Below are 14,082 nucleotides of genomic sequence, written 5' to 3' on the forward strand. Positions count from 1 at the left end.
TCGGAGAGAAACCTCTCCCCCTTTGAGGGGGTATTAACATCCATCTCTGTTAATGTACCTTATAGGCCGAAGGCACAGTGAGATTCCAACATAACACCTACACTCCTCAGAATGTGGAGATATGGTAAGGACAGCTTGGGTGTTTATTGAGGTTTGTGGCAAATGAGGACAAAAAAAACAAAACCTAAGCTCCTCCCAGATTACTCTATAATACCTATGAACATTGAAAGCCAATGATTCTCCCAAGAGCTTTAATCTATCAGACGTGTGTCCCCTGACCCTCTTTTCAGTGTAATTTAAAATTGCCACAGTCTTTAAATTATTGAACTTCTTTCTAATTGTTCCAATTGTGTTCACAAAACATTGTACTTTACATTACCATTTTTAGTCATAACCCTGCACAAAATTGTTAAGTATTCTCATGCACCAAAAGCTAACAGGCCGAAGTGTATTAAATATAATCAAAATCAATCGAAAGATGGCCTTTGAGAAGAGCAAGATAAAAGTGCGAGCAAGTCATTGTGTCTTCCTTTGGACACCTCCCATGTTGACATTGTCGGGATCCGGGGGAAGCAGGGTCGCAGACCAGTCTTCTCCCGGGATCTTCGCGCGGCCGGAGGGACAGGGACAGGGTGAAAGACAAGGGTCATTAGGGAGGGTTTAGGGGTGGGCCTGTGGTACCTATTAAGGTATTTGAGTGGGAAGTTCTGGCCTCTTTCCCTGCACCTCGCACCACTGGGTTAGGGAGGGAATTTTGAATTAAAAATGTTGTCCACCCACCCACCCTACACTCATGAAGGGGGGAAGGGGGTGAGTTAAGCATGCCAGTTTAGGACAGGTTATAAGTCTCTAGGGTTGTGGAACTTTGGAGGGGTGGTGAGTCTTGGACGGGCAGAGCCACCCCTCGGGTGTGAGGGGAAAGGTACACAGGTGAATGAGGGCGGAGCACAGGATGCAAGGTGCACCAGCAGAAAGTCAAGCGAGGATATTTAAGAGGGCTGTAAAGGTGAGAAGGGTTGTATGGAGAGGATTACAGCAAGAATGGGGAGGAGTGTATCAGGAGATGTTTGAAGAATGGATGAGGGGTATCAGTTATCATGGTTAAATAAAGTTACATAGTTTCATGTTATTTTCAATAAATGTTTGAGCTATGATAAGCTTGTCCTAATAAATGGCCTTTTACGCTTCAAGTGAGGGTGGAGTGCAGTTATTGCGCGATCAACTGTACAAAGCCATCTCTCTGTCACCTGCAGACCTGACAGTCAAGCTCAGCACGTAATGTGTTAAAAGGATGTTAAATTACCAATCACATAAGAGGATACTTTCCATCCAGTACACCACAAAGACTTTGCCCTCTGTGGTCATGCCGGCATTCAAGCTAAAAGCAAACAATTTATTCTGTGCCATTAAATTTAACACAAATATACTTGCCTTGGTGAACGCTTTAATGGCACGCGTGAAAAAGGCCTCTTCAATATTCGCTGGTATTGTGTGTAAGCTCACAACACAGTGCAAAATACAAAGAATGGTCTGCTGCTGCCCCTGTTTGGTGGGAAAAAGAAAAACATACGTGTAACGCGTTCCTGTGAAACATTTGAAGAATTACAAACGTACACATTTTACAACACCACTGAGCATTATAATCCGAGTATCTTTCGTTCTCATGCTGTGTTTGTAAAATGTGTGAAAGGTGTTGAAAATCAAACTTCGTGTCCAGCAGTGGAGCTGCATACAGATTCAACACTACTGTGCTAATGGTGGCCAGCCTGGTTAGGCGGAATCAGGCCAGACTGTATCTCAATACCATTTAAGAGTTCCAACAAGGATGTCAACTTCAGTAGTGGTTTTCTTATATGACGTCTTATAACTAAAAACTGGTTCTTCGAGCATCTTAAATCTCTTGCTTTAATGCAAAACAAACAAAAAAATAAATGGCGAGCAAAATGATCTAAGGGCTTACACTGAAATCAGCTACGGGTCATTTGTGGTAAAGGAAAGGGCAGAGTACTCATTGTCTACAACATAAAAAACACCCAGCTCCCCTCTTAAGGAGACAGTAAGGTGGCTGCCAAGGGATACCATGCAGGGTAGGCATGGACCCACCCAGGGCAGGACTGCAAATCAAAATCATCCATGGCATGTTTGGTCATACAAGACCCCTACAGCCTGTGCCGACAGCAGGCACAGCGAGAGAGCGAGACCTCTCTGCAAAGGCTTGCTGGCAAGGGCGTGGTGGGGGAGGAGGGTTTGGGGTGTTACACCCCCTAGAAAATGTATTCTGTAGTAAATAGTTGGGCACCAGGTCTTTTATTTGGGTATGGTGAGGTGTCTTTCAGATTTCACCCTGGATTTTTACATGCACACACAGACAAACACACATGCATAATAAACACACTATTTGTCTCTCGTCTCTGCCTTAAAACGCGGTTAGTTTAAAAACAATTGTGTTTTAAGTACCCCTAACAATCCGCACTCTTCTTTCTTTCAACTGCTTCCTCAGCCCCCATTGTGTCCTGCTTCTCATTATGTGTTTTAAGAAATGCCAGCGAGATTGTTGGAAAATCTGAAGCTTACACCCCTAATCTTACTGACCAAGCTACGCCCCTTTGTGGCTGGTTGGGTGTTCCACCTTCCCCGTCACTCAGAACTTTTTTAAAGAATGGGACAAAACAGTTGATTTTACAAAACATTTTCAACACACACTGAATAACAAGTGGGAGCATTACAGTATAATACGTGATGACTCAACAGAGCATCATGCACCAGTGACATAAAGAAACTTCAGGGTGCCCCGCCAAGGTAAATGGAGGGTCCGCCTTTCTACCCCACCCCCCAACTCACCTAGCAGCTCTCAGGCCAGGGTACTGTGCTGGCGGAGCCCCCTGGAGCTTAGGGCTCCCCTGCACTGCGGGTGCCTATGTTACGCCACTGCCATGCACAAGAAGAACTGCAGGTTTAGGCTGCAGACAGCAGAGCTGTTTCTCTTAAAAAACGGATCCACACAATCATGCTTTGGTCAAGCCTTGGACGGCCGAGCTACTCTCCTGGATCCCATGTACAGGCGCAGGTTCCTGGCACCTGAGCTATCCTAGGGGCCACATAGTTCATGTAGCTGCAAGTCATATGTACAGAACAATCCTTTACATCTCACGGATTGGTAAAGTCCTTGCTGCATTTTATGGACGACAATGTCAGCAGCTGTTGCACCATCCCTCATCAACCTGCAACCAGTCACGCGGCGCAATCTAAATTATACTGGCCTCCAACCACTGGTGTGCAGCTGTGTAATCCACTGCTAGATTCTACAAACTATGGACCAAGCCCAGCAGATCTAGGTATAATGCCAGCCGTTTGTGCTAATGGGGACAACATACAACTCATGCTTTGAGTTACCCACTCATTAGTGGGGAGCCACTGTATACCCTCCTTCCTACTACTGATTAACTTTTCTGTCTTGCTCCCTGTCCTGAGCTGTTGCTGCAAGTGGTGCCCTGGTATTGCAGAGGAACAGGGAAGGACTGCAGCAGGATGGTGACAGAGATGAATTGGTCACATATGTATTGTAAAGGGTTACCAGAGTTGTGCAGCAATGACACTGTCATAGACTATAGTGCATCAAATTGGTCCTATAAAAAGACATGTGAAACATCAACACTAATCATGGCCTTGGAACCCCTTGATTTCAATGCCTTCAAATTCAATGTTTTAACTCCTTCGCTGCGGCGGCTATTCCGCCGCAGCGCTAAGGGGGCGGGGCGGCCGCGCGGCGGCCGCATGCTGGTGACGGAACCGCTCCGTCACCAGCCGCGGTTGAGCTGTGCTGATGACGGAGCGGTTCCGTCATGGTCCGCCCCGCTCAATAGAACGCTCAGCGCAGGCACGGAATCAGCCCCGCGTAGGCGTGCCGAGCGGGCCATGACGGAACCGCTCCGTCATCAGCACAGCGCCATCGCAGCTGATGACGGAGCGGTTCCGTCATCAGCATCGAAGGAGTTAAATAACACTGTCCTTTCCTTTGTTGTGTCTGTTAAATCCTTGGGCCCTAAATATCAGTAGCACTTTTTTCAATCCCTGGGCAAACAGCTATTTACACAGGGATCAAAAACACAAGGTTGACAGAAGTTACAGAACCCCCCCCTCCTCCCCCCAATTTTCCCTAGGTGAAATTCAGCAGGTTGAATGTGCTGAAATTTACTGTGGGAAAATGCCTTGTAAATACCAATAAATGCAGACTTTGGTGCAGACAGCTATGAAAGCCTTGCACTCCCAATGGAGTGCGAATGAAAAACTGAGAAGGTAGTTCACTCAAATAGTGGAATGATATTGATACAACTTTCCCAACCAAACCCGTTTCTTTCCTTTGCTAATGTTATTTCTGGTGGATCAATCTAATCACAGATTCCTCACCATGTGAATATCTTCAGGCACCAGAATGGATCCGGAAAACTCAAAAGCAGTGCTCCTGTGGACCAGTAGGTGGCGCTATGTAACTCAATCAACACTGTAACCGCCCACGAGTGACGAACTGAGCCACATATAAGCACCAGACAGGCACACTGACATCAGCAAATTGAAAGGTCTAGATGGATAAGACCATTCCATTGAATAGGGAAGTAGGAATGAGGTAAAGAATTTAGGGTTAGACAGAGTATCCACCAGAAAGAGCATTACCGAAGGTAAGCAACTTGCTCTTCGGATGGATACTTCTAACTGCAGATTCTTCACCTTGTAAATACATAGCAAAGCAGTAATTCCTAGACTAAAAAGTCCAGTAGGACTGAGCAGGCGAAATGCCAGTCTCTACACACCTGGCAATTGAGACAGTAATGCTTCATGAACAGGTGCACAGATGCACACGTAGCTGCCAGACAGATATCCAAGACAGGCAAGCTGTGTGCCAACACAGGTGATATGAGCATTTAAACCTTCTGGAGGCTGTTCTTAGCCAGTTCACAGCAGATGTTATTGCAGAGGACTTTCCATCGACAGATGGCCCGTTTCTGCACCACCTTGCCCTTCTTCACCCAAGAGAACCTCACAAAGAGCTGATTGTCCACCTGATGTTCCTTGGTGATGTAAATGCTCAGTTGGGGTCCAAACAATGGAGTCTCCCTTTTGATGGATGAGGAGGAGCTAAGAAGGGCAGGAAGGTGATGGCTTATCTAACATGAAAAGGTGTCGCCACCGTTGGTGGGAACGCAGCTCAAGTCCTTAACACCAGTTTGTCAGGTAAAAAGGTGGCAGAGGGATGCTAGAGCCAAGGAAACAGAAGTCCACTCGCCTAGCTTGAGGATGTTATTGCAACCAGGAAGACCCTTTATAAGGTGAGTAGATGCAATGGACAATTGTGCATGGTTCAAGATGAATACACATCGGAAAAACATATCTTGTAGCAAACACATCATAACCTGAGATCTAAACAGTAACGGGTGGCCCAGCAAATGTAAGAAGTCCCAGATGCAGACAGGTAACCCTTAACTGTGCCCAGAGCAAGACCTTAATGGCCAAAAACAAAGCAACACATCAGACAGTTTTGAATGCAACAGTTCCAACTGGCTGGTACCACACCAAGCCACAAATGTGCCCCAGCACCCAAAAATACACAGATTATGTGGAAGGGTGCCTGGCTCCTAGGATTACAACTGCCACCTTGGGAGGAAGATCAAAGGAGATCAACTGTCACTGCTCAATGTCCATGAATGGAGATGCAGGGTGCGCAGGCAAGACCCTGCCTTGCTTCTGTGACAGGAGGTCCTCCTGAAGCAGCAGCCTGACGAAGGACTGATGCTAAAGCCCAGAAGTTCCAGGTACCAAACTCTCCTGGCCCAATATGCAGCCACTAAAATGACCTGGGCCAAGTGGTCTCAAATTGGCAGAGGTAGGTATCTTTGTCCAATCAGGGACCCATGCTTCTAGTCAGGGTAAGGGGGATTCATACTTTAGATAACCCCTGCTCACCCCTTGGCACAAACAGACAGGCTTAACCCAAAGGCAATGTGTAATGTATTTCTACTCAAAACACACAGTAATACAGTGATAACACAACAAAAGGACACCACACCAGTTTGGAAAAATAAGGTATCTTCATCTAAACCAAACAAGACCAAACCGACAGAAATTCAACACACATATATCAAACTAGAACTGTAAAAGATTTACTTGCAGAAATAGCACTTGTAGGAAAAAATAGCACTACCTGGGGCTATTACGATATTGTGACAGGCATGAATTCAAAATATGGCACTGACTGCGAGGCGTTAGGCATGAACTCACGCAGACCCTCAAACAACAGTACCATGGGAAATGAAGTCTATGGACAATGCACAGCATCGTGGAGGTGAGGCGGCGGTGCCGAGGTCGGTCCCTGGTTGCCCCGGGGAGGCGAGGTGTCGTGTCCGCATGGAGGCGACGTGAGGAGTCCAGGACAGGGGAAGGCGTGGCGGTGAGTTGTCGGTTCCTGTGAGGCGATGTGAAGTCTAAGAGTTTGTGAAGTCGCCCTCATCGGTCACTGGCTCCGGCATAACAGGATCCTGGCACTGGTGGTGAAGTCTTCGGTGCGAGCACTGGCGTCGAGAAGGCCGACAACTGTGGGCGTCAGCAGGCGTCAGAGCTACAGTGCAGGCGGGGCGTTGCCCCCCAGCCTCAGTGCAGGTCGGGGCAGCACAGGAGGCTTCAAAGTTGTTTTTCTTGCTTTCTTTAAGTTTCTTCTAACTCCCAACAGCAAGAACAACCTCCAGAGGCCCAAAACTGGTATAGGTACCTCCTAGCAAGTCAGAACTTCCAGCAGTGGAGTTCAGGGAGCTGGTGGTGAAATCTTTGTGTCCCGAGACTTCAGAAAAGAAGGCCAGTATACACAAACCCTTGAAGATTCTTCTTCAAGCAGGATCTCAGCAAATGTCCAGTCTTTGGCCCCCTTCCTTGACAGAAGCAGCAACTGTAGGCCATCCCTGCAAATCACACAGCAAAGGGGCGGTACTCCTCCTCACAGCTCTTCTCCTTGGTAAAATGTTCCTCTTAAGTCCAAGAGTGATCTAATTCTCTGAGGTTTAAGGTCCACTTCTTATGCCCCATTTTGTCTTTGTTCCTTTTGTGGCAAGGGTCTCTGAGCTCAGTCCAAACCAATTCTGGCCTCTCTAGTGCAGCATCACTACAGGAGGTGGGTACAGCATTGCGCAGAGAAGACACTGCCTATTCAGGTGTAAGTAAAACTCCTCCCACCACTCTAAATGCAGCCAAGGTTTATTCAGCTCAGTTCTGAGTCTCCCAGAAAAGGCAGGACACACCTCAACTTCCCTTATGGCTGTCTACAGTGAAGGTACTTCCCCAGCCCCTGTCACTCCAAAACCAGACAGCATAGAGTCTTCTGGTGCACTGCCACATAGAGCTTTGCTTTATGTCTCAGATGGCTTTTTGATGCATCTGAAAGCAGTCATCGCAGGTCTTGGAGTTGTGCGTCGAGTCCAAGCACTATAAGCACACCTCATGGGGATCAGTCACAAAAATCTATTTGTGACATTCCTTACATGGTTTAAACCCTGTCATTTTAGGAGATTAACTGTCCCTTACACGCTCGAACATTTGCAAGAGTACAGTCAGAGAGATAGAGCAGAACTCCAGCTTAATGACTGAAGGCACAGAAAGAATGAAACTGAACGTCAGAGCATGAGTGGTACATATATGAAGGTCTGCTCATCACTTTTAAGAGCTGAACGGAGTCGACGCTTAGTTACATGGTACCAGCACGCAAGAGAACTGCTTTTAAGTTTTCCATATCCAGGCTGAGTCTGGGAATTTTCAAAAAGTTAAAAATCTGCAGTTAGAAGTATCCATCAGAAAAAAAAGTTAAAAAAGCTTTGCTCCAACAGCAGGAAAAACAAGAATAGGGAGAAAAAACATTGAACCAAGAGCAGGCAACTGGGACACACAAGTCATTGAAATCATGAGCAAAAGGCCGACCCAAAGTCCATTTTATGTATTGTCCTGTTCTCAGTTCTTTCCCAATATTAAAATCTAAAGTGGTTTGTAGGAGAGACCTTTTCAGCATTCTAACAGTAGCCTGGATGTTGTGCTCTTGTTTGATGGCTGTAATTAAGTCTAAACAACAAGTCTTTGCATTGTATTCAAAGCAGGTCTCATACATTTTCATGTAAAAAACAAATGAAAGCTTGGAAACCGATGTCAACACATTCGTAGCCTGTGTATGGTCTTGCTGACAGTATAGTTCTCATCTTTTCTGATTCTGGGTGAAGATAAGACAGACGATCTCCTGGGATAGTAGTAAATGCGGGCATGCACATAGGGGAGCAGAAGTGCGTAGACATCTAATACCACTGTGAATGCACACAGGGGGAAAGAGCAGCCACCAATTAATTTTTTAATGGTCTAAGGCAGTGCCATTAAAACAATAAACAAATGTTTGGCCTATAGTAGGCAGGTCAGCCAGCTGCAGTGCATCATACATCAAGCGTTCCCTGACTACCAACTATCCTGGGGCAGTATTAAAGAAAGTGCCCTGCGGGCTCATTATAAAATTTGTGCCAAATCTTCCAACCACTAGGAACTTTGATATTATAGACGGAGTAAATAGATGCCTAAAGGCTACATCTATAATATGGATCATGGAGGTGCATATTTTGCGCCATCAAAATAACAATGGGGTATTTCCTCCTCTACTTGCTGGCTTGGCCTCACGCTAAATTAGAAAACACTTTGCATTTGAACTTGCATCATATCACACACATGGGCGCAGAGGCTGTTGGGAGGCACACTAACTGTGCACCATATAGAGGTGGTGCACAGTTAGTGAACCGAAGCACAAAACTAAGGAGGGGGCACGGAGTTAGACCTTCATAAGTACGCCGTTAAGGAGGATGCTATTTCCTTTCTTAAAAGAGAGGTCAGTTCACTTCCAGTAAAAGAAGGAGCCACGGTTTCAAACCATAGTCCTCTCCTGCACTAATGCATTGGCCTAAGTGCAGGTCCGAACAGTGAGTGTTCACACTTGCACACAGGGCAGCATATTTTTTTCTAATTGGGTGCATTCTCCCAATCGGCAAGGAGTACTACGACGCAACCACGGAAAGCGTGCCCGATATGTAATATAGGCCCCGGTCTGCTTTAACTCCTGAAGAAGCTGCCTGGTAGTGGTACCATCTCGTGCAGCCCCAGCAAAATCAGCTTCCACCTCCCCAGCCTCCCATGGGTTAGCCAGGTGCACTAAACAGCCAGTCCAGTAGAGGGCCCATCACTCTTAAAGAAGCCAACCAAGTACAAGTTCAATGAGCTTCCATGTGATGTCCATTCTGTACAAATAAAGTGCTAGTTCTTTGAAATATAATATCAGTCATAAAACAAACCGGTATTAGACCTGACAGCCTTAGGGTGGTCTTCCCCCAAATGTTTTGCCTTCCTCCTCCATTTTTTACTTATCTCACTTTTGTTGGCCTTAGGATTCTGCACTTTACCACTGCTAAACAGTGCAAATATGTGTGTGTTCTTTCCTCTAAACATGAAAAAATTGCCTTGCACCCAACAGGCACATTTAGTATACCTGTGAGCCCCTAGTACAGTGGTACTAAATGTAACCAGGGCATGTAAAGTAAATGCTATTAGTGTGTCCACAGCGCTTATTGTGCTACCGACTTAAGTAGACCTTTAAACATGTCTCAGGCCTGTCTCTTGCGCTGTTTTAAACTGTTATTTTGACCTGGCAACATAAACCTTTTGAAAACAAGAAAGCTGGAGGGGCCACCTTCCTTGCTGGCTGGAGCACATTTTCAATAACAATGGAATTGTTATCAACTCGTTATCATTGGATTTCATAAAGATAATACACTTTGAATTCAGTTCGATATATCACTTTATGCTCTTAATTTTCATTCTGTTCGTTGTCAACGTCAAATACAATCCATATCTCCTTATGAATCATAATATATTCAATCCATAGGATATTCATATACCCAATGCAATTCGGGTCGGAACATGACCCTTCATCAGGGATCCCTTAACAATGGTTCTAAAAATGAAATGAAACAAAAGACTTAACCATCATACAGCCCACAACTGTATTACATTGATACAAAGTCCCTTCTTTCGAAAGATGAAGATCATGCCCATTACATCAGCTAGTGCAAATTAAAGCGCAAAGTTATCTGAGTATCTAACGTGAATGAGTTTGATCACACCAGAAGGATCATGTTAATGTGCTTGAATATGCGATTCCACACAAGCAATGGCATGAATAGTTGGTTATCATGATAAAAAAGGTGATTGGTGAAAATAAAATGAATAACCAAACTGCCTACAACAGCTGCAAAGTAAAACAAATGAGCATAAGTGAAACAATAGTGCCTACTCGGGAAAGACTACGCTGTTTGTAGTGTTTTACCGTGACAGCAAAGTGTAAAACAATCCTCCTCGTTCAGCCCGCCTCATTAAAAAAGTTATTAATATAGCGCCCAAACACCCGGATCGTGACCTCATTCAACAGCGGAAAATTGCAACAGGATCCTCGACGATGACGCAGGTCCACGCATTGCAAGCTCTCTGCATCTCAGAACCGATGCATCGCTTCGGCTGTGCAACAGAATTTCAAAGCAGATCCTCACAACGCTCTGCAAAACAGGATTTAGGGTCCTTTCCAGGCGTGGCCAGAAATCCACAGTTGGCGCTTTGTGCTTTTTGGCGCTATTTTCACTAAAATCTTTTAGATTGCACATCTGGGGTACTAGTGATTGGATTTATGTTTTTTTGGTCTTGTTTTATTTATTAGAAATTACTCTATTTTTCTAAACTAGTGTGGAAATCTATTTCCGCTGTGTTTCACTTCATTACTGTTTGAAGTGTTGCACAAATACTTTGCCCATTGTCTCTAAATTAAGCCTGACCGCTCTGTGCCAAGCTACCAGAGGGTTGAGCACAGGTTCATTTAGGGTTAGATTGTGCCTCACCCTGACAAGGATCGTGGTTGCTGCTTGACTAGGGTCACACCCCAGTCAACCAATAACCACATTTCTTACAATAAGTGATAACTTTCAGTTGGAAGCAGGTAGGAATGTTGAGTTTGGTGTCTAAAGAATTGTAATTTAAAGGCCTTTTTAATGGTAAAGTCAAATTTGAAGTCACAGTTCTGAACGTGCCACTTTTAGAAGGTTGGCATTTTCTTGTCCCAACCATTCGGTGTCTACAGCCTGTATACAGGGTCTCATGGCTAGGTGTAGCTAGCAGTTGATATTTGTATATTGTTCCCAGACAGTGAGACAAAGAGTAATGGCTGTTGGCAGGATAGAACATCTCTAACTTGTGTGGAAGAAGGAGAAGGACTGCTGTGTTGATCTGCAAGAAGGACTGGTACTCTGCAGCCTGAGTGTAAGGACTGGGTCTGCATCTTGAACCCAGGACCACCAGAGTGACTGCAAGGGCTAGTTGGCTGGCCTCCTGATCAGAACCTCAGGAATAGAGAAGGCTACAACCACCTTGAACCCAGCACCTAGACTCTACTTGCTGCGGGACTTGCCCCCAAGTTGTGCCATTCTAGTCTGGGATCCTATTAAGTGGGTCTGAAGGTGCTCTGCCAGCCCAGCTGTGGTCCTGTAAACAGATCCTATTCAGCATGATACATCTCCTCGCAGCCACTTTGGAACTGCTGCAGTGCAAAGTATCGGGACGCTAGACTTCGAATCGCAGCCTGCAGTTTTATCGGATGCATCTTTGACACAGAACGCCACATCTTCTCCGCATCACAGCCTCTCAGCTCCTCAGAACCACCGCTGCACGATGCATCTTTGATGCTGGATCTCGCAATGCTCTGCAACCAGGATTTAAGGTACTTTGTACAGCATTCCCAACCTGGTCCCTGCATCCGGCCAGTGCTCCGTCACGGTCAGTCTTAACTCATGACGTTGTCCTGATCTAGTACAACCACAAAACCGCAGTTGGCGCTTTGTGTTTCTAGGTACTATTTTTTACTTAAAACTTCAAAATTACATATCTCCGGTTGTACTGATTGGATTTTTGTTTGGATCACAAATTACATTATGTTTCTAAGTTGGTGTGAGGTTTCTCTTGTGTAGGGTTTTACTTCATTTAGAACTAGGGTGGCTGCTTGATTAGGCTTCTCATCTCCTCAACCAGCAACCCAATTTCCAAGAGGTATACTAAAGGTAATCGAACCACCTGACACTATCAAGCCATCGCATATGTATTACAACAGGCATAATTTACAACTCTGCACGGTCGAAGTTTACAAATGAATTGCTACTTCACAACATCTGTAATGCATGCACAAATTCAACACGTCGTAATTTACATATGTTAGTGTATGCTATTAATGAACAACACATTGCAGGCTCTTTATCTAACCAAACAGTGCAAACTGTTTCTGCACAGGCTTTGTTGACGAGGGACATTTTGGAGCACTTTCAGATACTCTGGCACGCAGTACGAGTGGCAGTATTTCACCCGGAGGAATACATCCAGTTCAAATTCGGACAACTGCAATTACTTCGGGCCGGGAATGATCAGATCTATGAACCCCATACCTCAGAATTCTGGTCCTGGAGCGGGGGGCGTTACAGGCGCCGCAGGGACTGTGGGCAGCAGAACAGCTCCTCCCCGACCCCTGCAGCAGGGGCGTAGGAGACACTAAAATTCTGGGGGGGACAGGGACAACCTTGTGGAATTTCCAGTGACCCTATACAAATCACCACCCATTAAACAAATACAATCGCATACTTTCGAAGTGAAATATTGAGAAAAGCATGCATGTTGTCACAGTTTGCATGTATGCTTTATTGTTATTTACATTCATATAGTAATCAGACCATATGTTTAAAAAAATTATATGAATCTTGCATCTTCATGCACTAAGCAAACAAAGGTCGCTGACTTAGGTTGGGGGCGTCATGTTTGCAAGTGCCTTATTTTTTTTATTTGTTTGGGGGGGTTTTATATAGCGCGAACTAGACCCGAACCGAATCAGGTATCAGAGCGCTTTACATAGTACCAGTTACGTTATATGAGGATACACATTAATTTTAGGCACGGGGAGATTAAGTGATTTGCCCAGAATCACAGGAGGTTTTGGCGTCATTACCGAGACTCGAACCCAGATCCCCAGGTCCGAGGTCGAGCACCCTAGCCGTTAGGCCAACTTCTCTCCGCTTATGGTTTGAAAAGTACCTGCTTCTATATTCCTGGACTCCAGCAATTTTAAGGCAACAATACAAATGTGCAGATAACTTTGTTTAGTGGTAGTTTTGACTCTTGGTAAGGTAGCCACAGTGGGGTAACATGCCTGCCGCAAAGAATGTGTACCACGCAGATCACAAAATGCATATCATGTAAATAGGTCAGTGAGTTACTGCTTTTGTCTGAGAGATTCTTTTGGTATTTGCAGTTTATAAGTTAAAATCCTAACATTGAACAGTGAGCTATTAAACATCATCAAAGAGCTGCATGAAAACTTCAAGGTATAGATTAGAACGTTATGATTTTTCCACAGTCTTTCATTATCCTAATGTTGGAAAATGGGTTCATTAGGATATAAATCAATTCGGATTATTAAAGAGAACCCCCCAACCATGGTGTTATGTTTTAAATTCTGAGTTTGTGCTTCTTTAGTTTTGCAAAGCCATCCTGTGCCCTGGGCACTCCCCAGTGTTTTGCTGACTGGTACTGGTGATACCTGACTCTGACTGACCCTGGCCTCTGCCTGAACAGGCACATGGCCAGTGCTATTCTGAAAGAGACACTTAAAGATACTGTGAAAACACCCTACATACACTAGGGTGTATTATGGGTCAGGGTACCCCTATGATTGGCATGACCTCTCCTGTAAGGCCCTAGTGCATAATAGGGCAGGGGGATTAGAACTACCTTTAAGTCCCTAGAATATAATATGGCATGGCAGTTTAGAGGCCAGCAGCCCTTTCTGCATTTGCATGTGTGCACTGCTGAAGCCTGAGGTCAGTTTAAAAGTAGCCCTGTGTTGTAGGACTGCTTTTAAAATGCAAATTGTGCCCAATCTCGACTTTTGGGTTTGGGGAACTTATAAATTGATCAACTACAATGCTGGGGCAAAAT

At 45.1% G+C, this 14,082-nt stretch overlaps 1 protein-coding gene across 3 annotated transcripts in view; it reads right to left on the bottom strand.

The window, feature by feature from the left end:
* Nucleotides 1-14,082, bottom strand: part of PTPDC1 (protein tyrosine phosphatase domain containing 1) — a 353,990-nt gene that overhangs the window by 18,895 nt on the left and 321,013 nt on the right. For all 3 annotated transcript variants that reach the window (XM_078661619.1, XM_078661618.1, XM_078661617.1), the window contains one exon: nucleotides 1,432-1,542. In XM_078661619.1, coding sequence (XP_078517745.1) covers nucleotides 1,432-1,542 — 111 coding nt within the window. The remainder of the gene's footprint in view (nucleotides 1-1,431; nucleotides 1,543-14,082) is intronic.

The sequence above is a fragment of the Lissotriton helveticus genome, chromosome 9 (genome assembly GCF_964261635.1).
Source record: "Lissotriton helveticus chromosome 9, aLisHel1.1, whole genome shotgun sequence".
Lineage (NCBI taxonomy): Eukaryota > Metazoa > Chordata > Amphibia > Caudata > Salamandridae > Lissotriton > Lissotriton helveticus.